This window comes from Sparassis crispa (assembly GCF_003851025.1).
Source record: "Sparassis crispa DNA, contig_000002F, whole genome shotgun sequence".
Lineage (NCBI taxonomy): Eukaryota > Fungi > Basidiomycota > Agaricomycetes > Polyporales > Sparassidaceae > Sparassis > Sparassis crispa.
Genome location: NW_020939749.1, coordinates 1,060,882 through 1,088,752, shown reverse-complemented (window position 1 = coordinate 1,088,752; position 27,871 = coordinate 1,060,882). Strand labels below are relative to the sequence as shown.

Sequence of the window (27,871 nt, the reverse complement as noted above, 5' to 3'; positions counted from 1 at the left end):
AAAGATCTCGGTCTCTACGGTATATATATCATACTGTAGGCAGGATTGAGGCGAGATATGGATGTCCTGCATTTGTAGAACTGGCAGTGCAATATGTAGGCATGCAGAAACTTGACCAGAAAGTCGCAACGTTGTCGGCCACGCGGTCTGAGAATAAAATCGAGAGTACGACTGAATGTCTCGCATTCTGCAGTACAATTACCTCGAATCATTTGTAGAGGGTACAGGTCCCGTGCTGACCCTGTGTTCTCACTGTTGTCATTTGTATATATGCTTTCCAAAGCAATGCAATATGGTTTAGCTATCATCATCACAATCAAAGATGGAGTGCTATCCACGCTCACCTTGTATCTGGAGCTCTCTGTAAGAGACGTGTATTACATTCACATCCTTTCGTTCTTCAGAACAGGCACAGACACGGCATGGTAGCGCTCGAACTATCAGCTATTACTGGATGACAACAAGATTGTGAAGAGGCAGGACTCATCTGAAGCAAGTAGTCTGGCCACATTGTAAAGAAACTTGTCAGTGCCATTGACATAATGAAATCACGGCCCCGCGACAATGCCGCTCTGACCTCATAACGCTGCTTCTCGAGTCAGATCCGGCAGTTCCGGTGACCCAATACCAGTCTGACAATGCTATTCAACCACAAATGGCTACAGTCAACATCGAGAGTAGTAATGAGGATGATCAACAGACGTCGACCATCTGCATCAGAGCCCAGGCATATCGACGTGACAGAAACTCTCAGGCCTCATAAGTCGGGAGGTAAGGCATTTAAAGTGAGAGAGCGCATCGCAAACATTATATGAAGTCGGAGATGAGTGAACGTGGGGTCAGGCCGCAGGGGAACGTTATTCGAACCGAATAACGTATGCTCAGCGCGGGCGTGCCACATTACTTGTTTCCAAGACATGCTTGATGGCGGACGATGCAGCACGCTAGAAGGAAGGAGATTATTTTTCCCCGATAAGAGAAGTGGCCTGAAAAGGGAAGAAGGTGACTGATAAGGGAGTTATCTGCACTTGCGGGAAGAAAGTCTGCGGAAACCGGCGAAAAAGGAAAGCGGTTTAGACCTCGTTTGTTGCACGCTAGCGCGCGAAAACTATAACAATACACACTCACCTGTAATATGACCCACCGTCGCAGCAGCTCCGTACGCTTCCCCGGCATGGGCAGTCCTGTCTCTGACCCAGAGTCCCCTCCTTTGACACCCTCGCTCAGCTTTGCAGCACTCGGTACACACCTCGCCGCCCGCAAATCAAAGGCGTATTGGTACCGCACCACCTTCCTCGCCCTCTTCGTCCTCGTCCTCGTCTCTGGCTACATCCTCCTCGTCGCGCAGCCATCTCTTACGCCATTACCCCCATCACGACCCTCCCGCCTCTCAGCAGAGGCCTACCGCCTTGCGGCTTTGCGACACAAACGACCACCGGGCACCGCCTCCGACTACCGCCCCAACAATACTGCGCGCCCGCCAATCCAGCTGAACGCCACCCAAGAGCTCGCTGCCGTGTCCAGCTTCCTGGCGAGCCTTCCCCAGAATGTCATACCCTCCTCCGTCGATCCCTCACAGCCGATCGACCCACAGCTCATCCTCGATTTCGATACCCGGAGTCCGCAGGCGGCCGAGGAGGTCGAGACAGTCGTCCAGGACGTGTGGGCGCGTAATCCCGTCGTGCTTTACTCCAAGGTGCGTCGCGGCACCCGCTGTAGTCGTCCAGTGGCCGTGCTGAACCCGCGCCACCCTAGTTCCATTCTCCCATTTCACGGGAAATTAAGCAGATCCTCGCAGACATGTACTTACGGCCAGAACCCACGATTATTGAAGTTGACCAACGACGTGCGTCTGCCCTCCCACCCCTCGTTATTCTTAGCTGACCGCTGACCGCGCACCGTGCTCTGTCAGCCGACGAACTTGTCCTCACACCAATACTATTCCGCCTCACCTCTGCGTCCGAGCTACCCATTCTCCTTGTCGGCGGCCGCACGGTCGGCACGTCAATGCAAGAGATCCGGTACCTCAAAGACAAGGGCGAGCTCCACCGCATGATCACCAAGGCCGGCGGCGAGATTTATGGTGCCCGGCGGCGGAAGGGCAAGAAAGTGTAGCGCAGCCTCCTGCCGCGCGCCTTCGCCCTTCCTTTCCTCGTTGTCGGGGCCGCCACTAGACCGCGCTCCTTGTCGGATTATAGTGCCGAGTGGTATGGTCGGGTGTATCACTAGAGTCCTATTCCGCTACTACGCCGCAATTACTGTAGAGCTTGGCACGTAGCACCGCGGGACATTCGCCAATCCATCTGATCTCCATCATCACTACATACGCGTGCATAGGCGAAGGAGCGTGCGGGTTCCTTGATCATTGTCGGTCTGCGCACTGATACTGATTTTGAGGCTGTGTAGATGCCCCGTCGGACCACGTACCGTATGTCTCTACCTCTTTATTGCTATCGTAATAACCTCTACTGTCGTCGCTCGCTATAATTCTCATCATCGATCTCGCTGAGTGGGTTGCTGCTGCTTTGCCTGTGAGTCCGACGTCGGGACGTGCCTTGCCCGAGGTCAGATCCTCTCACGATCGTGGTCGACGCCGGGTTCGTGATCGATGGCGACGCCCATACATCTGGTCCCGGCGGCAGCGTTGGCGCACCTGCTCTCTCACTGTTGCTCCCTTGTCGATGAATCATACCAGCGTTTGACCCAGTGCATCTGCATAGACTTTGTGAGTAGACAACCGACCAGTGCGTTCGATGACGACGAAGAGACCGCGAATTGAGTATGTTCTCTTCGACATGGACGGTATGTAGATCAGACTGAATGCTACACCGTGCTCCTGCCTAACGCGACGATCACACGCACTCTACCTATAGGACTGCTGATCGACTCGGAGAGGGTGTACACCGATGTCACCAGTAAGCAGCCTATCGTCCAAAATCGATCCTCCATGTATGTAACTCAACCGTCACGCCGATCTCGCAGACAACATCCTCGCGCGGTACGGCAAGACTATGACCTGGGACATCAAAGCCGGGCTCATGGGCAAGCGTACGCCACCCACACACTCCCCACTAACGCGCCCCACTCAGGCAGACCGCCCACAGCCGAGCGCGACGCCGCCGCGCACCTGCTCTCCTTCTTCCCCGACCTCCCTCCCGCCTTCACGATCGACGCGTACCTCACCGAGCGGCGCGTCGCGCAGGACGCGCTCTGGCCCAGCGTGCGCCCGCTGCCCGGCGCGGTGCGCCTCGTGCGGCACCTCACCGCGCATCGTGTGCCGATCGCGCTCGGGACGGGCTCGCAGCGCCGCAACTTTGAGCTTAAGAGCGCGCATCTCGGCGATGCGCTCTTCGACGCGTTCGGTGGCCGAGTCGTGTGCGCGGACGACGGACTCGTGCGCCCCGGCCGCGGGAAGCCGCACCCGGATATTTTCCTGGTCACGGCGGAGACGTGTCTGGGGCGCGCCGTCGGGCTGGGGGAGGAGGGCGAGCCTGGGGTGGAGGTCTCGGACGAGCAGAGGAGGGAGAGGGCGAGTGGGCTTGTGTTTGAGGATGCGATTCCAGGGCTGCAGGCGGGGAAGCGGGCCGGTATGAATGGTACGCTGTTTTTTTTGGGGGGCGTGGTTATGTGGGAGGTACACACTGATGCTGTTGTATATTGGTGCAGTAATTTGGGTCCCGGACCCTAATATACTATTGGTGGATGCGGCGAACCTTGGGTCGTCGGCAGGTGCTCACGAGGCTGATCAGACACTGCGCTCTCTGGAAGACTTCGTGCCCGAGGAGTGGGGCTTGCCGCCATACGACTCATGATCAAGTTGTGCAGAAGTGCAGTAGCGATGATTCTATCTGCGCCACTTGTGTTATACCGATGACGTCTCCGTCAGACTCCTTATACCATCGTTTTTTATTTCACTGGCACGCCAGGATGTATTTGAAGCAGCCGACCAAATGGTATCTTACAACAACACGACCGCCCCACGGTACTGTACAATGTTAGTCTTCAGTCAAGGCCATTCACTACCAATCCGCGTTCTTCGAGCAACACCTTCAATTTATTTTCATCGTGCAATTGTTGGATATCGTCTGCACCACCTATGGACTCGCCCTGAGTGACAGTAACCTCTCAGTCAGTCATATATCTTCTCCTGCAGTTACTTCTCTCACCATCAGCAGAATATTGGGCACGGTGCGCCGCCCAGTCAGTCTATGCAAGAGTCCTTGGATGACCGGCCCGTCCTCTCTCAGATTAAGCTCGATGACGGTCGGCGGTGGCGAGATCAGGTACGAGCCCAACAGGGCCTTCGCTCGCTGGGAGAATCTGCACGCCAACAGCGCATATAAGCAGCTCATACTCGCCTCTCGGAAACAGACGGCGGACATACGGGCAGAACGTCTTGCTGAACACGACCAGCGGCGCCTCGTCCCGCAGCACTCGAAGGTGCTTCTCCCAATCCATGTCCCCGCCCGGCGCGAACACGCGCACGTCGACCTTCTCCGCAGGGTCGAGCGCACTGCCGTTCAAGCGCTGGTCGGGGTGCTCCGTCACGAAGTGGAGGAGCGCGTGGATCTCGGGCACGCTCTCTGCGGCGTCCTTGGACTTGGCGAGAGCGAGCTGGCCGGCGCGTGAGGCGGACGCGTCAGGGGAGAAGCCGAGGTCTTTGAGCGACGACGGGAGCGACCAGAAGGAGGCGGATGGGTGCTGGCTTACATAGAAGAGGAAGGCTCCTGTGAGCAGAATCGCCGCCCAGACGATGCGGCGGCGGCGGTACGGCGAGCTCATGATGTTCAAAGTCGTCGGGCTCAGTGCTGGGCTCGGTGCTGATGGTGGTCGCTGTCGAAGAGAGTTATGCTGCGGTTGGGCAAGTCTGTGCTGCCGCTGTGACTACGTCCGCAGGAATCGTAAATCAAAAGGAAAAGGAAAGGAAAGGGCAAAGCGAGAGAGAGAGGTTGCTGCACGCTGTGAGAAGATGGGACGTGACATGCGCGTCTCGCTCCGCCACTGTAAACAGCGAGCTTGAGCACGGTCCTCTCTAGTCTTCGTCGTGCTTGATGCCGTCGACAACGAGTACAGATCCCAGCAACTCTCGGGACCCATTCGAGCTCGAGAGACTCGCCCAGGAGCTCGAGGCGCGCGAGGCACGCAAAGACCGCTCGCGCAACCCGGGCAGCAGCGTCGAAGAGCTCTCCGCCGCCGAGCGTGACTTGCCCATCTACATCCCCCTCTCGCACGACAACCCGTACCTCACCGCCGGGACGTTCAACGTTGAGGACTTTCTGCTCTCGCGCGCATATACCTCGCTCCCCGACCTCCGCGCGGAGCTGCGCGACTACCTTGCCACGCTCAAGGAAGAGCTCGTCCGGCTCATCAATGATGATTACGAGGCATTCATCAGTCTGAGCACCGATTTGCGAGGAGAGGGCGCGCGTTTGGAAAGACTGAAGTCCCCGTTGGGTGATATCAAGGCCCAAGTACTTGTGCGTCGTTATGATTTTATATGCTATGATATGGGCGAATAATACAATGCTATGGGAAGTAGGAAGCACGACAAATATTGCAAGTGATACAGGATGCAATTCTGCTCAGACTGAACCAGCGTGCTACTCTCCGAGAAGAAAAGGTGTGTGCTCAGATTTTGACTGGTAGTGCTCGTGCCGGCATTTCTGAGGCAGTATCCACTGCGCTAGAGGTCCCTTACGAGCGCTGCTGTCAAGTGAGTTTTGAGCATTGCAACTTGCGTTAATGCATTGTACCAGGCCTTCCTCCATTTGCTACTCAAGATATCCGAATCTATCACGCGTCTCGAGTCCCTCCTGCTTATCACCTCACCCGCTGACGAGAAGCAGAATCCGGAGCTCAATGGCATGGGCCTCTCCCACGCCGAAGATGATAGCATCGAGGAGAGGTGAGCCGCGTGGTTTCTCACAAGTAATCACAAAACGCGAACCCCATCCAGAACACGAGGAAACCGCGCCAAGCATCTAGCCCGCGTTGCGGCCGAATACACCCAGCTGCTCTACCACGTCTCGCGCGCGAGCGCGGAGCGCTGCGCGTTCGTTGACGAGTCTCAATGGGTTTGTGAGCTGTCCTGCGCGTCCGTTCTCGACCGCTATTAACCGCACTGCCCTCAGCGTGTCGACCGTATTCGGTCCACGCTATCGTCTGACCTCGACCACTTATTCGCGTCCACGGTCATAGCGCTGACGTCGGGGAAGGAGAGCAGGAAGGAGATCAAGGCGACCGAGCTGGAGAAGTCTAAGTGGATTTCGGACGTGACGGAGTGTCTGCGGACATACGACGTCCTCGGCCTCTGGCGCGACGCCGAGGATGTCCTCCGGAAAGAGGTCGTCCGCGAGTTTGTCAAAAAGGTAACAAAATCATCCCCCAAAAAGTTGCTCTGACAATGGCTCGTTGCGTTGCAGACCGTCCACCCGGGTGCTCTTGCCTCACCCCATTCGCCTTTGCTACCCCATACGCCATCCGCCGCTGGAATGCGCTCCGCCGCACCACCACACTACTCCCAACCCGCCCGTACTCCCTACACCCCCTTCTCCGCCTTCGCATCAAAACAAAACCCGTTCTCTTTCAACCTACCCCAAGGCACCGTCGCACCGCACGCGCTCGACGAGCACGATGACCCACTCGCGGTGCTGTACAACGCTGTGCTGCGCTTCGTCGACCGTGATCTGAAGCGCATCATGGAGATCGCGGAGAGTGTATGCGTGCGCTCCGGCGCGCGGACTTCCCCTCTGCTTGGTGCCGCTCCCGTACGGGCGCAGGAGAGCCGCGGGTTCGAGATCATGGCAAACGTCGTGTGGGCGGAGGTCGGTCGTGCGGTCGTGGACGAGCTTGGGAGCGTTGTATTCGCTGCGGGAAAGCCGGATGAGTTCCGCAAGGTATACAGTGCTACATGTTGGGCCCCTTCCTATGATTTATCGTTACTTTCTATGTAGCACCACGAGACGACCCAAGCGTTCATCCGTGCACTGGAGTACCTGGCGCCCTCGGTCCACGCCATCGAGGCGATGCGTGGGCACCCCGTGTATGCTACGTTCGAGCGCCGGTGGCAGCTCCCGGTGTACTTCCAGCTGCGGTGGAAGGAGATCGTCACCAAGCTCGAAGAGAGCCTTGCCACGACGCGTCTCGAGCGGGTAAATAACAAGGGTACGCTATCCCACAGATGTCGCACCGGGCTCACTGCTAATTGTATGAGCGTTTAGAGCCATTTATGACGCTCCAGGCAACGGCGATCTGGGACGCCATCAGCACCTGCTGGAGCGCGGAGGTGTACATCCCAGAGCTCAGCTATCGCTTCTGGAAATTCACACTACAGGTCCGTGGTCCGTGGTTTTCCAGATGCAATCCTGATACTGAGGACTTTCAGCTTTTGAGCAGATATAAGACGTGGCTGGATGCGAGCCTACCGGCCTTTGAGCCCCCACCAAAGATAGCTGCAGCTGTTGCTGCTGAGAAGCTGGGAAACGTATGCAGCCCGATTGTCTTCTGTCCTGTTATCCCGACTTACTTGTCATCACCCAGATTCCTGGTTCTCCCTCGTCGCAGCTTTCGCGTGCCACGACGCCAATCCCGCCTACAGAGGCGGCGTCTGCGGAAGCCACTGCAGCGGAAGACGTCCAGCTGCAGCAATTCGCCACGGCGATTACAGACATTCACGCGATGCAGACACAGGTGATGAAGCTCTGGCGTGAAGAGCTGACCGTGATGTTGCCGGAAAGTCTCGGTGAGGGCGAAGACGACGTGAGCCCCGAAGGTGTGCCCCTCCTCCTTTCTCAGCCCTCTTGACGCTCAGCGTACATCCCTGTACGTTGCACCCATAGACATGCTCAAGCGGGCACTGGCGAAGCACCTTGCGCTCGTCCCCCCGCTCTGCAGCCAGATCATCTTCATCCTCGGGCGGCGCGGATGCGACGCGCTCCTCTCGATGCGCTCTATCCCGTCCCAGTTCCGTGCGATGTCCGCGAGCAAGCGCGCACCGACGGAGCCGAGTTACTTCGTTGTGTCCATCTTCCGTGCCCTCCGCGCGTTCTTTGGCGTCGGCACAGCGGACGGCCCTGGCGCAGCGCTTAAGGGGGAATATCTGCAGTCGTTCGCGGAAGAGGTGTTCGAGGTTGTCGCGCAAAGGTAGCGCTCTCTTATGCGGCTACGGGGTGGTGCTCACCACGATACCCCAGATATGTGTACTTCTTGTCGGCCATGAAGAAGACGGAGGAGTCTCTCCGCCGGCTGAAGAAGGGTAAAAAATCAACGTTCTCATTCCTGGGTGGCTCTGGTGCGACAAAGGACGACGACGGGCGGGCAGATGAGGAAAAGATTCGTGCACAGATGATCCTGGACGTAGAAGCTTTCGGCAAAGATGCAGAGTGGCTGGGCGTCGCGGTGCACGAGAACCAGACATTCAAGACGTTGGAGACAATGGCCCACACAAGCCTGGCAGACGGTACGCATGCGCGCAAATTTACCCAGAAGTAGACACTCAATTTCTTCATTCCACAGACCCTTGAGAGATAGCAATAGCGCGGGCAAGCCCATGCGTGATCTATGTAATTACCAATAATACCCAAGAAGATGTGCATGCGACTAATGTACAATGCTGGTATTAGTGGGAAAATCAGGCGGTAAACATTGACTATGGTATATGGCACCCGTCCGCGATACAATAATTGGAACAGCACTCCCAAAATCCGACTCTCCACTCGTTGACGTTTTTTTAGCATTGAGGAACACTTCTCCACATGAGCGACACGTTCCTTGGGACGGTGCCCAACCCTGCAATCGGTCCTGCGTAAGCTCCTCGATGGTCGCAAAAAGGTCACGGTCGACGAGACGTTTGGTGATGATCAGCAAGTCGCCCTCCGACCTAAACGAGTCCAACATTCCCGTCAAGATTGTTCGGAACTCAGCATAGAGGGTGTGTTTCGACACGTGGCTAGCCGAGGCAGATTCCACGAGCCGCCTGAATAATCTGGGAAACGAGACAGCTTTGGTAGAGCTGATGGACATCAACGACCCGAAGGTACGCTGGACAAGTGAACGTAAGGAGGTCAACGTCTGCTGCTGGAGAGCCATTTCTCTGGTAGGATCCTCCGAAGCAGGATTGAGAGCCTCGGGAGAACAGCAGCTAGCGACACGCTGTACGGAATCGATCTGGCTCCTGAGAAGTTGGAACCAGATGTCCTCCAGCGGCACTTCGACAGAGGAAGTGGGTTTTGAACGCTCGAGACAGATTGAAACGGTGGTTCGGCCTATCGACTCCAAAGCAGATAGCGAAGTGTGGATGGCAGTCTCTGCCTCAACAAGAGAACTCGTCAACTGGTCTGCGACCCTGGTTGACAGAACTCTGTCGAATGCTTCAGCTTTTGTCAGTGCCGACTGGGGATCCCCATTTCGGTTCAGTATCCACACCACTGCATCATAAACTTCGTGCTTCTCGCACGTCTGCATCATCTCCGTCGCATCGAGGAAGTCAGACGGAAGGTAAGTGAGGGCCTCTATTACTCCGGTGGATTCCAACCGACAAAGAAGAGAAATGTACAGCTGGCGTAGCCTCGGGAGCAGGTTAAGCGATGGCCCACCCTTCCGAGATTCAATCCCGTATTCTTCTCCTGTCTGCGGCGACCCGAGAAGATAACGCAAGTATGCGAAGTGCTCGTGCTCGGCATCAAGGCCTAAAGCTTCCAACGCACGCTCATGTAGAGCAGGCATATATTTGTCAAGAAGAGCTGCTGTGCTGACAACACTCGCGTGCAGCAATGATCCCAAGGAATCAGTGACAGTGGCCCCCAGTTCCTTTGGTAAGGCACCCTTGTTCGAGCGCAGCGCAACGTCCAACACCTCGTTGACGGAAGGGAAGACATTCGTAGGCGACATATCAGGGTCATCAAGGTAACTGAGGAGCAGCGACGACCATTGCCGTTCCTGTCTATACCAAGTCCTCAATATCCGGTAGAACCCAGCCTGCTCAAAGAGGACCATGATACGATCACTTTCGTGTGGTGTGTATGCCGACAACAGGTATTCTGCAGCCAGCTGACGATCCTCACGAGTGGAGTGGTCGGGATCTTCGGCAAGACCTATCAAAATGGTGTGCAAAGCACTTGGTGGGATTTCGATGAACTGGACGTATTTCGGGATGTTTCGGGCCAGGAAGATATTGACGAATGTAAACTCAGCTGGTGAAAGGCCCGAAGAATTCGTGATTTCCAAGAGGATCTTTACGATGACCAACCGACTGACTCGTCGCGTTTTATCGTTGAAGTAAGCATCCTCGAACGCTAAGTCAAGAGTATGCAAGAACGCCTCTGGATCGAACCGCAATAAAATACGCGTGTAAGGGTATGTTGGCTCCACGCCGTTCTCCTCGTCGGACGTCAATATGAGCCTTCCCCCTTCCCCTGGAGGCCACATACTAGAACGGCCGAAGAAGAGGAATGTGTAGATGTCGTTCTTGGCTTGGAATGCCTCTTCCTCTGGTAGTGGTTCCTCCGAAGGGTACGTGAGGCCTGACAACACGTCGGCAAGATACGGATATATCTTGTACGCATTCAAGACGATGGGTTCGATAGCCTCTTCATCCGCGTACGCAGCCGGTGGAGAGCCTTCCCTATGTGCCTTCCGATATTGCTGCACCTGGCGGATGAGGCTGAGGAGTTCGACCACTGGTGACACGTAGTCCTTCAACGCACGCGTATACACGTACATAAGAGCGTCATACAGCCGGTAGTTCTGGCAGAGTGTAATCGCCTGATTGATGTCCAGACAATCGGGATCAATGTGCCATATTACCCTTTCCGCAAGGTCTGGGCGGTGATCATCGTCATGCAGACCGATGAGTCGCTGGGTAATTCTGGGTGGAACGTGCCTGACAGTGCCTTCGAGGATGAAAGGCTCCAACTGCGCAAGGAATATACGCGCGATGGCATTGGAGTCGTAGTACTGGAAAAGATCTTCGAATAGGAAGTCGAAGTCGTCCAGCGCAATGCACGCGCGAGTGCAAGTGGCAACTAACCCCTCGAAGAGAAATGTACGGTCGACTCCGCGGCCGTCTGGTGTGACATGAGTGCCGTCGGTCATGCGATCTTCGGAGAAGGCGTAGTGGGCCGAAGCCACCATGAGCTCGCGCATCTTCTCTCCGACCACCTCTTTGAGTTTCACCGCGGTATCGGGAAGACCATTCCTGTTGCCGGGTGCGTCTCCGAGATAGTAGGATCTAGTGAGGTCGATGGCGCTGAGGAAATCGCCAGACTCAACATATGACAAGATACGATCTGCCCAGGTAAGCAACGTGCCGACTTGAACCTCATGCTGGGCCTGACAAAAGGCATTCAATGTACTAGAATACGGTAGGACGTTGAGCAACTCACGAGAATGAATATCTTGCCCTTGTAAACTCGTACGCTATGGGCAACCTCCGTGATGGCATCAGAGTAAGATACAGCACCATTGGTGGTATGACTCAATATCGGGGAGACTAAAGACCATGCATTATAAGGCACGTGTTCCACGAGTTTCAAGGTTCGAACATCATACACTTCCAGTGCGCTAGGAGTGAGAACAACGACTTGCTAACGATATTATCAGCATTCGCGCGTGATCGACAAGGTACCCACGGAAAGGGACCCACATTGACATTCAGCCACTGCAAGGAGAGGACATCTCCGCCGGCCGTCCACCGCGAAGACTCTTCGAACACGACCCGACCGACCTCTATGTTCTGTACTTTGCCAGTCCTAGAGTTACGTATCTGCTGCACAGCCTTCGTTTCGGACACTCGCATGAGGTTTAACGTATCGCCCCAGGAGTATACGAGCATCGGCATGGTGGAAGGGCCGTGGTCCACTCCGTTGGGCTTACTGCGTTTGGACTCTTGTTCTATCGTGACTGCATTACCGGCGGTCACACTTGGATACCAGGCCAGTGCACCTTTGAATTTTGACTTAGACATGACTTCCTCATCACTCTCTCGATGACGCCTATACCAGGTCTTCGGTGTTGGCTTGAGACCGACGATAACAAGTTTGATGGGTGTAAGTAACGCAATGAGGTTGTACTGGTCTGTAGGATGTGAGGACGTGCCAAGAGGAAGGGGACCCATAGCAAGTATGGTGCTCGTTACCCTTGACTTCCGCCGGCGAAAGAAATGGGGTCCTGAAGCAGGAGCTGGTGGAACAGAGGACTCGATGTCCGGATACTTGCCCAGAATACGAAGGACATCAATGGCATCCACAAAGAGCACCTTGCCAAGCCTGTGGTAAAACGCAAGCCCGTGATCATCAGAGGATACAAATGCAGTATGCTTTCCTGCAATAAACCCGACGTTCACAATTCTTGAGCCAAGAAGATGTCCTTCCTGTCGCCCAGACACGACTTCAGCTAGTGTGGTAGGAGCAACAAAACGCGCGGGCATCTTGGGATTGTTCAGGTCATACAACTGAATGTGACCCGACGCGTGGCCCATGGCGATGAAAGTATGGTCGAAAGACAGTGCGAGTGCGGTGACCGACCCAACCGATCTGTCTAAATGGAAGCAGTCAAGAAAGGTGGAGCGTGTAAACTTTGCAGAACGTACCGGGAGTTTCGGCACCACAGATGCACTGGAAGTTCTGCTTGAAGTCAAAGACAAGCACTTGGCCAGAATCCGTACCGACGCAGATCAAGCCGTTTGCGGCAAGCACCGTAGGTGAGCCAAAGTTTCCAGTACCCAATAATGCAGAAGCTTTCTGAGGATGTTTGGCATACAAATATTCCCCAACAACTCGCAACTGTGTCCATCTAAAAACTTCTCGATCACGATCTGCTCTGCTCTCCGCGCCATCTCCGGAAGACATTCGAGATAGCTCGGAGAAGTGCGACGGTGCTGCGGACGGATCGTCACGTGCGAAGGAGTTTATGCTCCCCATACTTCTGGATGAGGGTATACGAGAAGCTTGCGGAGTAGTCGAACGAAGGCGTGATATTGTGGGATGCAGGAACGGATGATATATCTTGGAGGGTGTGTTAGAACCATTAAGGCCCGATCCATATGGTGGAGAAGACAAGGATGAAGTGGACGGAGAATCGTCCGAAAGTACTTCAATATGCGGCTATATGATAGCCTGTATGTGAGCAGCAACAGAGCGGGCCACAAACACACGACTCACAACATCCACGCCCGCCTCGTCTCCCATCAGAGTCGCAAGCTTCTCATGCTCGCCGTTGTTGACAACGAGTGAATGCTCGACCTCCGCCGCATCAAGCTCGTCTTCTTCGTGGTCCGGACCAAGAAGATCTCGGAGTTGCTCTCGGTATCCACCTTTGGGTTCAGAGTCCACACCATTGTACACAAATCCATGGTCCTCCTCCTCGTCACTGACATGGATATTTGATTCCTCTTCGCCGTCGCTCATGAGCTCCTCAAAACGCGTGGAATAGTCCCCGGCATGTTCTTGCAGCTCCTCTCCTTCAGTGTCAGAGAAATCGAGGGACGGCCGGGACGCTACATGAGAATGGTCATTGGTGTTCACTGTTGTCCCATTCATCAACGAGGATGTTACGGATGGCGAGCCGTACCAGCAGTGAGTTCAGGCCAGAGTGACGGAGGTGTGGGTCCAAGAAAGGTTAGACTGCCGCTTTGGGATCCCTGTCTGATAAAATATTTAAGCCATAACCCACTGGGAGAGAGAAATATATAAGTCAAACCTGATGTGGCTTATTCGCGAAAACCTTGCGAAAGTATTCCCCATTTCCTATCTCCTTACCTCCTCTGTGCAGGGTCGAGCTCTCAGCGTCGCACCACTTGTGCCACGTCGCGCTGGCGTACACCATGGCCAATGTAGCAACCATGGGCCCACCGCCCTCTCCCAAGGAGCCCCGGCGATCTGGCAGACGCACCGTCCCCTCCGCATCGACGAGCAAGTCTCCCGCCGGCTCTCCCGCTTCTGACACGGCCCCAAAATCAAAGGACAGCTCAAATCGGCCACCCGTATCGTCATCCGCCAACTCCGGGAAGGGGAAACGTGGCAAGCAAGAGGACCAGGACGAGGCGTTGGAAGGTGCACCAAAGAACGGGATCAACGGGAACGGCAACGCGCGCGCGAAGCGCAAAGGCGGGAGCAAGGATAAAGATAAGACCTCTACAACGGACGGCGGCGTGGATACTCCTCGAGCTGAGACGCATGGGGGGGATACCGCTGCGCAGCCTGAGGAGGAGGAGGAAGAGGAGGCCGGTGTCACGCGGTGCATATGCGAGGGCACTGGTGGTAAGTCCCGTCGTGGCGCTGTCTCTCGCGTGAACTCAAGCATGACAAAGCCGATGATGATGCAGATATTGGCGAGTTCATGATTCAGTGTGAGATGTGCAAGACTTGGCAGCACGGCCAGTGTATGGGGCACCCCGACCTCGACAATGTCCCCAATCACTATTATTGCGAGCTGTGCCGGCCGGACATGTATGTTGATCTTCTCAAGTGCGTATATGTGCATGTCGAACACTATCTCCTCTCTGAAGACACTGAACAGAAAATACGCCAAGAAGGCGCGACATTCATCGACAAACTCACATAACACAACAACAGCGGCTGGTAACACATCCCGCTCATCCCGTTCGCATTCTCCAACACACCTTTTGAAAACCACCAAGCGTCGTAACACGATGAACAGTCGGGATGCCGCATACGAAGAGAGCGTTCAAGCGATCATAGAGGCTACTGCTGCCGAGGCCGCTGCCGCCGCCAACGAGAGCATCTCGAATACCTCCGCAGCGACTTTGATCAATGGTGCCTCAGACAAGCATGCAGAGATCGAACAAGAGACCGAAGTAACAAACAACACTCGAAAGAAGCGGAAGCGCAGTGACGACGACGCGTAAGTCGTGTCAAGCTTGCGCGTTGATGTTTGCATGTTGACTCTCGGGCTCAGTTTGCCAACTAAGCGAACTAGATCATCGTCCACCGCGTCCAACCCACCTCCGCCTAGTGTTCTCCGCGATCCGACACCGGTGAATGGAGCGACGGCGAAGCCATCTCCTGTGTCCGCGCCGACAACAAAGACCACGCGCAATCGCCGTGGAGGAGGTCGCAAGGCGCAAGTGCAAGAGCTGATGACCGTTGAGGGTGATGAGGGTGAGTAGATAGACGCGTATAACTGTGTGACGTCACTCACGTGATCACCTCACAGCGAACAGCACAGCGTCAGCGTCTAATGCACGTCGCGCTACCACCAGTCGCGCAAAAGGTCCTCACTTCTTATCCACTCTCTTACCTTGCGATGACTTACAAGTTTCGCTCTTCAGCGACCGCAGGTCAAGACCATGGCGGTCGCCGGGCTCAGACGAACGCCACGAATGCAGCGTCATCTGCCTCTGCCTCGCGCGCATACCATCACTCTCACGCATATGCCGTATCGCAGCAGCCGCTCTTCACTTCATGGAATTTGCCGGACTACCTCGCGCATCTAGAGCCGATGCTTCCAACCAACGTCCCGCGCCCACTCGAAGTGCGTGGTTCAGGCGTCGACGCTACAGGGCGGGAGTCCCTGGAGCGCACAACAGAGCGGGGGGTGAAGGTCAGATGGCCAAGCAAGCGCATGAGCGTTGGAGATATGAATAAGCGCGTGAGAGCGCTAGTGGAGTGGGTCGGCCGTGAGCAGGCGAACTCGCTGGAGCGAACCAGGCGGCGGGATGCAGTGGGGAGGGCGTTGAGAGAGGCGCAAGACATGCAGATGGATTTCAGAGAACCTCCAGGCGATGGTGCGGGCACGACAGCCGTCACCACTGCCTCGGTTGTCGAGTCACCGCTGCAGGAGAACCCGAACATATTCGAGGGCGAGACGGCTCCAGGCCAAGAGGCGGGGCTGGTGACGATGAAGATGATGGAGGAGCTGATGGAAGAGCTCATTAGCTTCCAGGAACGTTTCGGGCCCGGGGCGAAGACGAAGGAGCGTGAACGAAGGACGAATTCGTGACAATATTCGGATTCAATAGCTTTCCTGTGACATTTCGCTTCGCTGAGTGCTGTATCTATCCTTTTGGTTTGGGCGCGTACCCTTTTACATCATCTCGCTGTCTTCTTGTCTCTCCCCTCTCTGAGCTGACCTGTACTCCTGTGTTTATACGAATATCGTATACCTTTACGTGTAGTTGATACGAAGTGTTTGTAGTAATTCGAGTCCGTCTTAGCAATAGTACCATACTAACAAACAGGAAACAAGCCGAACCATCGCAACGTTTTCATTGTGTCTCGGTGTATTCACTGCAACACTGATGGTGCAAGTGCCTGCAAGACTAGTGTCTCACTGGATCGGAAACATCTGTGGGCACTAATATCTGAGCCACGTCTCAGATCTCAGGATCGACATCGTCACCACATCAACGCGCCTCCATACCCTCTGCAATGCTTCCGTCCTCCCAACTCAACGATAGATCGAGCTTACCCTCTGCTTACCGGATACTACCGTGCAAGACAAGTTCCAAACGGACGATAACAGGCGTGACTCGCAGCGCGCGCCCTGTCGGGATCCACGCAACATACCCGGGGCAGCTGCATTCAAATTTTCATACGCATCCAATCCAGCAGCTCCGGATGCAAGTTTCAGTCGTCATTGTCGCATCAATTATTTTTCTGGACCGCGTTGACTCACCAGAGCTTGGCTTCTGCAACTTGATCTCCTGTAGATCGTCCTGAAGCTCCAAAGGGTCTAAAAGACGCATGAATAAGTAGTTGATCTTAACAGTGACCAGCCCGTGCCATAGAAGGAGACTGCGGAAGGACCCGTGTGCACTGCGGGATTCATGGAAAACCGTTCTCACAGAAATTACACCCGACGAGCACTGGCGGAGCTTGGCGACTGATTGTCATCCACAATCTTCCCTGCGGGACGCGAACGCCGACCCTAGTCTCCGGCAAAAGCTTTCAGATCGAGTCTTCGTTCTGAGGAACGATGGACCTCTGCGACAGTGTTCCCGATACGCGGCCCATAAAGACCATGGACGCCATCTCGCAACAATACGAAGTTAACGCATTCGCAACGACACAACATAGGAAAAGCGCCCCTACCGCGCTCTTCTGGTCGTCTGCCTACGCGTCGTTCCTTGTATTCTTTAGTGCGGGGCAGTCCGGGCAGACACGAAATTGTACTTGCTGTCCTTTCGCAGGCCATTCTCAACGGGCCTGAATGCTCACAAAGGGCAAATTGGTACGCCCTAGAAATAAATCAAGCACTTAAACTCTGATTCGTGGCGCAGGATCATCTGCAACTGGATTGCGAAAACGGACTGCGCGTCTCAGTGACAGAGCAAGAGTGGAATAGCACACTCACCCGAGTCACCGGCCCGCGCCACGCATCATCTCATTCGGCGCGTGATGGCAGTGAGCACCCGCTGGGAAGCCGTCCCTTGCGGTTAGACGACCTCTGGCACTTAGGAGTGAGTTTGCGATGGGCGGGATGAGTTTGATGAATCTGCCAGCATAGTGTAGTAGCAACTCCAGTCGCTGGAGGACGAGAGATGGATTCGGCAGAATTACTTATGGCTGCAATGGGAGTTCCGCGAGCAAGATGGGGATGATAGACGCTGCCCCGGGCTCGCCACTGATGCAGTCGATCCTCGAGGCACGTCAACGTCTAGCTGAGCGGCACTACGATAGATAACGATAGGAGGACAGCGTTGATGGCAGACTCAGTGAGAGTTTTCAGGGATCGCAGGAGCACCAACTAAGAGTGAACATGAACGGTAGACGTGGCTGCGAAAGAAAGGAGTGGAATTCCGAAATGAAGTCTAATGGAGTGGGACGCCAAATGCCAAGATTAGATCTGCGTATGCAATCGAAATCAGATCGCATCGGGGCAAAATGCTAAAATTTGGTACCGGGTGCCAAGCTCACATACTGGGAGATGCATGGCTGCAATAGCCTGTATGGGCATCGTCCTGCAGCACAGAGCAAATATTCAAGTAATTTTGGGACCAAGATCACGAGTGGCCGAAGAGAAGAAGGTCGAAACGTTGGCAGGTCCCCGTGGTCGACATGGTGATAGAATGCGCCTGATTTGTCGTGCGGAGAGCATCGAGGAGTGTCGTCTCGCACAGCCTGCTGGGCGGCTTTCGATGTGTGATGGGCCGTGATAACCGACCATTCTCCTGACGCCCTATAACATATTTGCTTTTTCGAGTCGCCCGTTCTCTCTCGTACCATCCGCGTCCAGTCGCGTCGCGCTCTCAGCGTCACCGTGCTGCTTCTTGGTTCCCCGTCTTTCCTCATCTCCCACCCTTCTCACGTGCACGGCGCTACTCGTCCTTCCTGTCCTTTCTCGTCCTCAGTCAGCTGTGTCCCCCTGCTCTCCAACTGACCCCCACCTCTCTCACAATCGGTGCAGGTCTGAGTACGGTTTGCAGGCTCACCAAGTGATTTGCGAGCTCACATCCTGTCTTCTTAATCGGCCGATCGCATTTGAGTTCTGCAAAGGATTATCCATGCATGGCAGATCCCGTCTTCTCAGTCACCATCGACGACACCTCCCCGACGATCCAGTATGCGCCCTTCCCCGACACGTTCACCGTTCCTGCTCTCCTCTCAGGCTGGAATCCGTACTACACTAACTCGGGGTTCGCCACCGACCCTGGTCCGTCGTCGAACGCGTCCATCACAGATGTGGGCAATGGGACGAGCCTGCATCTTACCGCGTGCGACGGGGCCGCGCTCGCTATCAGCTGGAACGGTGCGTTGTGTCTTCTAAAGCGTGCGTGAATGTGGGACGAAGCAGGCCGTCTGCTTGCTGGATTATACACTCTCGTACTCGCCGTACATGCACGTCACCCCCAAGCCGACGAAGTACGGCCATGAGGTCATGCTACTCCCGACGCTCTTGGTCAAACCAATTCAGATCCCAACACTTTCTCAGCTGGTCTTCTTCAATATCACACATGTCACGTCCGCGATCTGTGATTGCAGATCACGACATCTTAAACCTGCGGTCCCATCTCACTTCATTGACCCATTTATCTACACCTTCGCTGACTCCTGCTTCCTTTGTAGGAACTGCGATCACACTCTATGGCACACTAATTTTGAACGCATCCACCTCTTCAGCCCAGCCGCTGACCTACAGCATTGCCCTGGATGGTACGCCCACGACTAACTATGTTTCCTCGCTTTCCACACCCGCCACTGTCTCCTCTGCCTCTGCGGATGTGCTCGCAGGCTTTGCGAGCCTGGAAGACGCATTCCATGAAGTCGTGTTGACTGTACATAACCCATCGGCCCAGGGGCAAGGGCAGAACATGGTGGCATTTGACAGAGCAGTAGTGTGGATGGATGCCAGTGGGAGGTGAGGATTTCTTTTGTGTTTGCGTGCTCGACTTTTTCAGTGGACTCTCTGGGACGGCTGTGACCATGCGTTCATTTGTCGTTGGAGATTTGCGTCCATCGGACAGGTGTCGCGCTACCGCTCAGCTGAGGCTCGATCTTCGTGCGTCTCCTGTCGCGTGCAGAATTCATTCGTTGCTATGGCCCTCTCGTGCAGGTGAAACCCTCATCAGCGTGTTTCTTGAGACATTCCATATCTATTTATTCACTCTTGGTTATCGTGACAGCATTCGCGTCTATTATCCTTCCTCTCATTCTTATAATCACCATCACCTAGTTTCGCGAACTAATACTTCACCAGCGTTCACTCCACGCCTTCCTCTTCTACCACCGTACCACCGTCATCTTCTATCACCGCACCACCGTCATCCACGACTTCTGTACCAGACAGCGTCGTCGCGTATCTTGGGCAGTGGTCTTACGCTCCCGGGCTCCTTCCCGACTCGCCTGACATAGCTTTTCACACAAGCACTAATGTCGGGGATAGTGCACGCGTGATATTCAGTGGTGAGTACCAGTGTGCTGTGGAGGCTTCTCGGATTTTAGCCGTCGGCTTATGTTCGAGCGTATGCTCACCGCCGGTCTGCGCCGCTTCTTTTTGTCTTCCGCTGTCTTCGTATCGCCATTTTTCTTTTTCACCCCCTCCACGTTTTACCTCGCACGCTCGCTGCGTTCGGCGAGTCGCTTATTGTGGAGGGATGCCGTCAACGGATACTGGTATTCTCACGTCACGTCAAGCGTCTCGCCATCGTGCTCGTCCACATTTTGTGATTCGCGGTCGTGTTTGCCGTACTTAAGCTTCTCCTCGGACATGTCTCATCTATCCCAATGTTCCATGACTGCAGGCGCACCCAATCCTTCAACACACCACTCACTGTTAGCTGACTGCCTTTACCACAGGCACAGCTGTAACGCTATCAGGGCTCACCACTCCTTCCTCGGGCTCGTACAACATCACTCTCGACAACATCACAAGTACATTCTCCGCGCGCGCCTCCTTCACCGCGTCAAGCCCTACTCTGCTCTTCTTCGCATCCGACCTCGACCCTACAGCCACCCACGTCCTTGACATCGCCAACGCCGGCCCCATTACAGAAACCGACTCAGGAACTCTCCTCGTCGTGCTCGCAGGCGGCGCGAACGTCACGATGTCGGCGCCCGCCAGCCCTTCTGCGTAAGCGCTACCTTGTCATCATTCGATACTTCACAGCTGACTCTCTCTGTCGATCGTCGGTTCTGCCAGCGCCACGCCCGTCGGCGCCACCTCCGTCTCCGCCTCCTCGGGTCTGCCCCGTGGAACGGTCGCAGCCATCGCTGTCGGTGCCACGCTCGCGTTTGTCGCGTTGCTCGGGTTGCTCGGCGGTGCGCTCTACTGGCGCCGCCGCGCGGCGCGCCGCAAGCGCGACCTCATCGTGCACCCGCGCGTGCGGCGCAGCCTCGCAGACCGCCTCGGATTTCTCGCGCCGTCGCGCATGCGGGGCGCAAGCGCGGGCCCGGACGAGGTTGGCATGCGGGAGAAAGGGAAGGGCCGCATGGTTGACGTGGGCGTGCTGGACATCAGTTCGCAGCAAGCGCGCAATGCGGACGAAGAGTACGATAAGTATGAGATTGTTGAACGGGACGCCGAAGGTATCCCGCAGCGCTTTGGAATGCACGCCACGCAGAAGTCGGACGGAAGCTTTTCTATAGAGCTTCCCGAGCTCTCGCCAGAGAGTTATCTCCCGAAGTCTTCCCTCCCGTCGACCGCGCACCCGCTACCGTCGGACGAATCGTTCTCTACTGTCCGATTCAAGTCGCCGTCACCTACCAACCCACGTAGTCCCCGTCCACGTGGTCCACGCGAAATGCACGGGCGTGATAGCAGTCGCGGCATCCTTCTGTCAAACATAGTCTCACCGGCATCTGAAGCAGAGGCGGAGGCTGTAGAAGGCTTGCCCCCGCTGAGAGTGGAGTTTGCAGAAGGGCAGGAACGGCCGGAACGAGCCGGCAGAGATAGGTATATCAGCGCGGGTGCGATCTCGCTGCCTCAGTCACTGCGACAAGCACTAGCCCGGAGTGCAGAGGTGCTGAGGAGCTTGGAGACGGATCGAGAAGAGGGTATGTCAAGCGGGAAGCCGTCGGCGTTCTCGTCGTTCCTGTCGCTCTCCTCGTCAAACTCGTCCTCCAACCGTTCGAGGTCCAACCGACAGTCCGCGTCGACGCGCTCATCGCGGAGCCGGCGAAACACTGGCAGCGAGCAAAGTGCGCGCAGTGTACCTCCTCTTCCTGACACTCGTACATCCCTTGGAATCTCCATGACCATCGGTGATGGACCCACAACGAGCCGACCATCTCTCACTCCACAGATATCTCTCCAAACAGTACCATTACCAGAACCGCTCACCATCCCGCCCGACTCGCCGCACGAGCCCAGACAACCCGAATCCCATTCGGCCGGGCTGCTGCCCTCGCCAACCGATTCGATCCCCTTGACCGTGTCGGACATCCACTTCCGACACTCGACGTACTCGTCGTCCTCCATCGGGACCGAGTCCAGGCGTACGAGCGGCGTTCGAAACAGCGGCTCACACCGTCCACCGCACCCGCCTCTCCCCTCCGTGCCCGCTTCACCGACGGCGCCGGTACACTCGCGTACGCAGTCGCAGGTTCGGCCCTACATCGTGCAAAGGCTCATGGGCTTGCCTGCTGACGGGTCGGCATCGTCGACCCCGATCGGTAACCCCACGAGTACGATGACCCCGCAGACATCGCATCCCGGTGGTCGTGCGGGCACGTCGAGCATGCCTACGAGTTCGAGTTTCGGGCAGAGTTCGACTTTTGGGTTTGGGCGTGGTAGACCCAGATGACCTCGGTGGACAACTGCTCTATTTCCTTCTTCAATCTCACTTGCACTGTTCAGGACTCATCCGTCATTTAGGCGCATCTCCGCTGTTGTACGAGTATATACCTTCATTCTATGACCCTAGCCCCTTCCCTTCACCACCAGTACGTCCATCCTACACCGTCGTCTAACTTATCGTGGTCGCCCGACGGCGTTACATCCTACCAACTTGCATCGCACCATAGCAGCGTGGTCGGGAACTATTCCCTGTCAGAGGATACCATGGCATCTTGGATTCGTGTCACTAGTTTTGACTTAGGTTATCAGTCGACACGCATAGGCATGTTGGCTGTACTGATATCTCGGAACCGAGCTTTGCGGCGCCACCGTTGCTGCATGGTGTGATCCGTCGACGCCCAAGTACATGCCACTCGCACTAGTGTACGATTAACGATGCCTCTATATTGTTGGTACCTTTGGGATATCAGAGATCGCGTCCTACATATCGAATGTAAGTCCTGATGTCGTTAACCTGATCCCACCAGATCTTGATCTCGTCCGCTCCAGTGACACCAATGATGAGGTCGACAGACGTTGGCTTCCTGAACGTTCGAGGGATGAGTCACATTGAGCAGCGGAACGAAGACTGCCAGCACATACGCAAAACCACGCTCGCTGATAATCCCCGTGCCCACGTACACCCGCGCCACCGACAGGTTTAAACGATTCCATGTCTCGAGTAAAGCAGGGTGTCTGGAGGTGACGCCGACATGCGTCCTCAGTATCCAGCTGCACACTCCGCGGGGGACGTTGATGTCTCCGGTGATTTTCCACGCACGTAGTTCTTCCTCATCAGTGTGCCATGAAACGAAGAGGCACTCCGTTCCCTGCTGTCCGTGCATGCCCAGCCAGAGCCCGACGAGGCCCTCAAGGCGCCAGCCCTCGGTATCGGGGTCAATGCCACTCTGTACAACGCGTTTCATCGGGTAGTAGCGGGGGGGAAGGGGGATGATGTCGTCAAAGGGCACGAACGGCTGGTGCTGTTCCATGCATGCAACCCCCCCGCAGCTGATGGAAATAGCGGACGGCTTCGCGTGGCCCACTGGGGCAGTAAAGATGATAGGGAGGCGGACTGCAGGGTAGATGCGCACGAGCTCGCGCTGGTCGACCTCGACCGGGTTGGACATTTTGAGATGGGGCAGGCCGCGGTTGTCGTCGTACCATGGAGCCGTTCTGCAAGGGAAGACGGGGTGAGAAAATGTGCGGCGGTATTCCTGCAGGAACAATCCATAATTTGACGGGGGCATCACTTCAATCACGGACGGATGCATGCCAATGGGAGCAGCCACATGCTCTCCCCCAACCTGGACATATGGATTGCAAATGATGCGGACCATATGTGAGTGATCTCCTTCTTGTTCGTCTCCATGGGAGGACAGTGCGTCAAACCCAATCTTGAGCATACGAATATATTCTGGTGGGCGTGGCATGGCGTCTCCAAATTGCGCATCTGCAAAACGCCAAAATTCGCCGATAATTCCTCCCTGTTCTCTGTCGCACCCCGAAAGGAGGCGAAATTCTACGATGTTCCCTCTGAATGGGTGGTCACTTGCCCAGAGGCCGAGTAGGGGACAGTACCGATGCAGAAGTTGGGTATACACGGTGTAGAATGATTGGCCGCGAAAATAGGTTAGATCTCGGAGACTGTAACGGGCGCAAAGAGACTGCCATATAGCTAGTTCATGAATGTAGGCGTGCAGTGTCTTGCATGTGCTGAGAAGGTAGGCAATATCTCTGCCACAGAGATATCGGAAGAGTTCGAACAAGATGTCGTAAGGCAGATCGCGGATGGACGGAGACTTCACCGAGTTATGGATCGGCATGTCCGCGACGATTGCAAATATCCAAGTTGTTTTGTGTAATCCTGTGGGTGAGGTGAGGGTTGAGAATGAGAAAACGGACTACAGACACCCAATAACTTGTTAATAGATTGCAATTGAGATGACGAAGTAGGGAGAGACATCAAATGGTCCGGGCGTCTATTGTATTATGTAGATAACTCTCATCGCGCCACCGACCGTCCAATGTCTTCCTACTTCTATGAGCTGCCGACGACGGGGGCTATATACTTTGCAAGTTTCTTCAGTGATCAGACTGCAACATACATCACCGAGATTGCCCAAGCAACGGAAGCTCGAGCGAACCTGCGCGCTGCTCTGAAGGAAAACAAACGGGCCGATGTCGATGAGAAGGATTACCTGAAGCTGGTGAAGGTGAGTCGAAAGTACCGCTGTGCTCCTCTCGTGAACTGAAGCATATTCATCTCAGGTTCTCGATGATTACATACCGCAGCTATACGGTATTTTTGACTGCGTGAAGCAAGGAGAGTTCGGTCTCAAAGCCGAACCTAGTGTGTGTCTCGTCTTCCCTCCCGCCAGCCCTCTGAACGAATTGATCCGTAGTATTCAGCTGGCGCACTACCCTGTCATCGACGCTCTTCCATAGTTCTCCTCGATTAACTATCCCAACGCTTTCCACTGAGCTGGTCTTCACCCTGCTGACCTACGCCTTCGCGCTCTCCAACCTGTCGCGCACAGTAGTGCATTCGCTCGGGGCATACGAGCAGGATCGCGCAATGTCCGATACAGAGCGCAAAGTTAAGGATGAGCGCCTTGGTTTCGCCGTGACGCTCCTGTGCAAAGCCTCAGGCATTTTCGAGTACGCTGGCAAGGAGTGCCTAGGAGAGTGGGAGCGGGAACGAGACCGTGTGCTTGCAGCCGGACTCCCCTGCCCACATCCCCCTGATCTAAGCAGAGAAGTCGTAATTGGCCTGAGCAAGTGAGTCCTCCTAGTCGAATTCCTCTACTCCGACCCGACGCGTGAATCTAGGATGGCACTCGCAGACGCACAAACGCTCGCCATCCGCAAGCTCTTATCCAAAGCCTCCTTCGACAGTGCATTCACCCCGGGCCCTCCCCTGCCCAAGTCGCACCCCTCGCCCGTCCTCATAGCGAAGCTGCACTTGGAGTGCGCCTCGCTCTACTCCACCGCGCGTTCGCTCGCCAAGACGCCCGGCGACTCGCGCTCCGCGTCTTCCAAGTCAAAATTCAAGCTCCAACTGGGCAGGGACAGGGGCAAGGCTCCGGACGATGCGGGTGAGGAGGTCGCGCCGGAGCTGCGGCGGTACCTCTCGGACGAGGTCGCGTTCCACGCCGCGCTCGCGCACAAGTGGCTGGGTGTTGACGCGGGCGAGCATGGTGGCACGAGCCAGTGCGGACACGCCGTTGGATTCCTCGTGTGGGCGAAGAAGGAGCTCGAGGAGCTGAAGAGCGGTGGAGGCGTTATGGAGACAGAGAGGGAGAAGCAGATGCGGGAACGCAGACGAGAAAAGGTTGCTGAGGAGCTGGAACGTGTGACTGTCTTCCTGAAGGGATACAAGACGATAAACGATACGGTGGGATCAATCTTGTAGCTCATGGCTGACTCGTCTAACTGTGATTGTCTGCAGGTCGCCTTCCAGCCCGTCCCCCCGCAGTCGGACCTTCAATCATCCATACCTGCAGGACGATTAGCGGTTGCGGTGAGAGAGTACCAAAGGCCGAGCCCTGCGTTTGGCCCGGGATCGGTGGAATACGTGCAGCGGCAAGCGGAGCAGTTGCAGCTTGGTGCAAACACTGAAAATGAAGGCGAAACGGTGCCGCCCATAGATACTTCGAGTCCACATTCCAGCAGTTCATATGCGGGTGCTGGCTCTTACTTTTGAGTTCGCAGGGAAATCAGCGATAGTACTGCTATCTTAAGTTATAGCATCTTGTAAATTGTAACTTGTACGCATGTACCTGTCTGTATTCCCGGAATGTTGACACGGCGCCGGCGTCGCGGGTAAGTTCGTACTTGTTGGGTGTTGTCTTTGTCTGACAAAACGTACATGTACAGGGTTTCAGCGAGAGACCATCTCCTCAATCCTCATCTAAGAACTTCTCAACTGACGCCTTGATGAACGCGTCGTCTTCCTCGTTTGACCCACCGCCAGCTAGGATAAGATCAGAAGCTTGTTGAAATGATCTCGAAGTGGCGAACAGAAAGCATACCCATGTGTCCCCAGACGGAAGGAATGACGACAAGCCTGGAACCATTCTTCATGAGCGCTACCTCAATCTCGCTATCCTCGGGCTGCAGTTCACACAAACAATACCGAATTCACCTTGTCACCCACAATGCCATTTAGAAAACCGCTCACCGGGAAGTACAGATCACTCTTGCACGGCATTATGAGGCCCTTGGGCTTGATGCTCGCAAGACAGTTAGTGAAATTCCCTGCACCTGCTACGCCGCTAACGGTGGTGATGTCGCCAGTCTGCCATGTATCCAGTAGCGTGAGCAGGTCGTTCGCGTCCCACTCCAGGTAGCCGCCTTCCCACTCAGCACGTAAGAAGTCATCTAGGGACGCGTACTTTCCGTTCTCTAGATACCCGTGGTTGCGGAACCACTACGAATACAGGAGGGCTCGCGTTTCAGCGATCTGAAATCATCGACGCAGTGGTACATACGGTCTGCCCGTACGCCCATGCGCTATACACCCGACCGAACGCACGGAGGCCAACTTGCGGCTGCGTGGTGTAGTGGCCGTTCTGGAAGTCCTTAGAAGCCACGAGGGCCGCCTTGGGGCCCTCAAGGAAGCTTCCGCCAGTAGCATGAGTACAGGCTATGATTCAACAACATGCCATGCGCGACGCACCATATGTTATGGGGACTCGTACGCGCAGAACCACAGATTGAAATGAACCTATTACAGAGATTCAGGCGCAGTCAATGCCTAGGGCACAGAGCACCAACTTCTCGACGAAGTCTGGGTACATCACTGGCCAATAGTACGCCTGGACGCGAGTGTGAGTGTCACATCACTCGGGGCCTCGAGATACTGCATACCTGCTGACCGCCCATAGAGAACCCGATGACACAGAACGCCTTCTTCACCCCGAGCTCTTTGGTCAGGACTGCATACTGAGCGAGACTACAAAGAAAATAAGGACATGGAGATATTGTTCTAGCTTGCCAAGTCGCTTACACGTTGTCTTCATAAGATACAGCAGGGAAGTATGGTCCGTTATACGGCACAGGCTGGCCACACGTAGGGCATCAGGCGGGACAAATAGCAGCAAACGCAGAACGTAGTACCGTATTGGAGGGAGAGGAGGACTACGATCGCCATATGGAACTCCATCAGGAACGATCGAGACGACTTAGAGAGAAATGCAGCACCTCCCCGTTCGAGAACAGAGCCAGAGTAACAATGTAGTACTTCCGCGGGTTAAGAGGCTAAACGCGAAATGCACCGTCAGGCAACCCACAGAGCTCCAGAGCGGGCTGACCCAGCACCTTGTTCTCGCCAATCATGTAGTCCTGGCCTAGCAAGCCCACGTCTGCGTTCAACCCTCTGTAACCGGGAGGGCACAGACTACGGTCATACGAAGACACTCACTGTCAAGCCGACCACCGTAGCAGGTGGGGAACACAATACATGGGTTCGCCGGGTCGCCATAGGTACGATATGCAGTGATAGCGTCCGGAAGGACACCTCCAGCAACGCGGAAGCGCCCGTGATGATAGTACTTGATCTCAGAGCTTGCAGACATTCGTGCTTACTGCCGACGATGATCTCCAGGACAGGAGCAAGGTCGCAGAGACAGAAGGAGTT

General features: G+C 55.4%; 10 protein-coding genes across 10 annotated transcripts; 6 read left to right on the top strand and 4 right to left on the bottom strand.

The window, feature by feature from the left end:
• Window positions 1-1,135: 1,135 nt before the first annotated feature.
• SCP_0303340 (hypothetical protein) lies at window positions 1,136-2,115 on the top strand (the record flags this gene model as incomplete). Its single annotated transcript, XM_027755731.1, has 3 exons — window positions 1,136-1,696; window positions 1,756-1,846; window positions 1,913-2,115. The coding sequence occupies 3 exons, from the start codon at window positions 1,136-1,138 to the stop codon at window positions 2,113-2,115; spliced, it is 855 nt and encodes a 284-aa protein (XP_027611532.1).
• Window positions 2,116-2,795: 680 nt separating this feature from the next.
• SCP_0303330 (Putative uncharacterized hydrolase) lies at window positions 2,796-3,812 on the top strand (the record flags this gene model as incomplete). Its single annotated transcript, XM_027755730.1, has 5 exons — window positions 2,796-2,802; window positions 2,874-2,915; window positions 2,983-3,048; window positions 3,105-3,596; window positions 3,667-3,812. The coding sequence occupies 5 exons, from the start codon at window positions 2,796-2,798 to the stop codon at window positions 3,810-3,812; spliced, it is 753 nt and encodes a 250-aa protein (XP_027611531.1).
• Window positions 3,813-4,002: 190 nt separating this feature from the next.
• Window positions 4,003-4,782, bottom strand: SCP_0303320 (Monothiol glutaredoxin-7; the record flags this gene model as incomplete). The annotated part of the gene is made up of 4 exons (XM_027755729.1): window positions 4,003-4,107; window positions 4,167-4,320; window positions 4,385-4,614; window positions 4,711-4,782. 4 exons carry the CDS (start codon window positions 4,780-4,782, stop codon window positions 4,003-4,005), a joined length of 561 nt encoding a protein of 186 aa, XP_027611530.1.
• A 269-nt stretch (window positions 4,783-5,051) lies between these two features.
• On the top strand, window positions 5,052-8,522 carry SCP_0303310 (predicted protein; the record flags this gene model as incomplete). The annotated part of the gene is made up of 13 exons (XM_027755728.1): window positions 5,052-5,477; window positions 5,540-5,620; window positions 5,757-5,905; window positions 5,957-6,074; window positions 6,132-6,368; window positions 6,423-6,896; window positions 6,954-7,164; window positions 7,221-7,333; window positions 7,385-7,483; window positions 7,540-7,771; window positions 7,839-8,142; window positions 8,193-8,458; window positions 8,515-8,522. The coding sequence occupies 13 exons, from the start codon at window positions 5,052-5,054 to the stop codon at window positions 8,520-8,522; spliced, it is 2,718 nt and encodes a 905-aa protein (XP_027611529.1).
• A 76-nt stretch (window positions 8,523-8,598) lies between these two features.
• On the bottom strand, window positions 8,599-13,535 carry SCP_0303300 (predicted protein; the record flags this gene model as incomplete). Its single annotated transcript, XM_027755727.1, has 5 exons — window positions 8,599-11,328; window positions 11,382-11,582; window positions 11,642-12,534; window positions 12,587-13,100; window positions 13,158-13,535. 5 exons carry the CDS (start codon window positions 13,533-13,535, stop codon window positions 8,599-8,601), a joined length of 4,716 nt encoding a protein of 1,571 aa, XP_027611528.1.
• A 284-nt stretch (window positions 13,536-13,819) lies between these two features.
• On the top strand, window positions 13,820-15,957 carry SCP_0303290 (predicted protein; the record flags this gene model as incomplete). Its single annotated transcript, XM_027755726.1, has 6 exons — window positions 13,820-14,255; window positions 14,306-14,462; window positions 14,515-14,859; window positions 14,914-15,116; window positions 15,172-15,228; window positions 15,287-15,957. 6 exons carry the CDS (start codon window positions 13,820-13,822, stop codon window positions 15,955-15,957), a joined length of 1,869 nt encoding a protein of 622 aa, XP_027611527.1.
• A 2,507-nt stretch (window positions 15,958-18,464) lies between these two features.
• On the top strand, window positions 18,465-22,198 carry SCP_0303280 (hypothetical protein; the record flags this gene model as incomplete). Its single annotated transcript, XM_027755725.1, has 5 exons — window positions 18,465-18,705; window positions 19,023-19,314; window positions 19,654-19,859; window positions 20,253-20,526; window positions 20,596-22,198. The coding sequence occupies 5 exons, from the start codon at window positions 18,465-18,467 to the stop codon at window positions 22,196-22,198; spliced, it is 2,616 nt and encodes an 871-aa protein (XP_027611526.1).
• A 459-nt stretch (window positions 22,199-22,657) lies between these two features.
• On the bottom strand, window positions 22,658-23,663 carry SCP_0303270 (predicted protein; the record flags this gene model as incomplete). Its single annotated transcript, XM_027755724.1, has 2 exons — window positions 22,658-22,775; window positions 22,834-23,663. 2 exons carry the CDS (start codon window positions 23,661-23,663, stop codon window positions 22,658-22,660), a joined length of 948 nt encoding a protein of 315 aa, XP_027611525.1.
• Window positions 23,664-24,257: 594 nt separating this feature from the next.
• Window positions 24,258-25,936, top strand: SCP_0303260 (pH-response regulator protein; the record flags this gene model as incomplete). Its single annotated transcript, XM_027755723.1, has 5 exons — window positions 24,258-24,446; window positions 24,502-24,583; window positions 24,636-25,011; window positions 25,063-25,627; window positions 25,682-25,936. 5 exons carry the CDS (start codon window positions 24,258-24,260, stop codon window positions 25,934-25,936), a joined length of 1,467 nt encoding a protein of 488 aa, XP_027611524.1.
• A 196-nt stretch (window positions 25,937-26,132) lies between these two features.
• SCP_0303250 (homoserine O-acetyltransferase) lies at window positions 26,133-27,809 on the bottom strand (the record flags this gene model as incomplete). Its single annotated transcript, XM_027755722.1, has 12 exons — window positions 26,133-26,206; window positions 26,265-26,346; window positions 26,414-26,662; window positions 26,724-26,853; window positions 26,912-26,959; window positions 27,010-27,050; window positions 27,103-27,187; window positions 27,242-27,294; window positions 27,352-27,372; window positions 27,436-27,492; window positions 27,553-27,596; window positions 27,656-27,809. The coding sequence occupies 12 exons, from the start codon at window positions 27,807-27,809 to the stop codon at window positions 26,133-26,135; spliced, it is 1,038 nt and encodes a 345-aa protein (XP_027611523.1).
• Window positions 27,810-27,871: the final 62 nt, after the last annotated feature.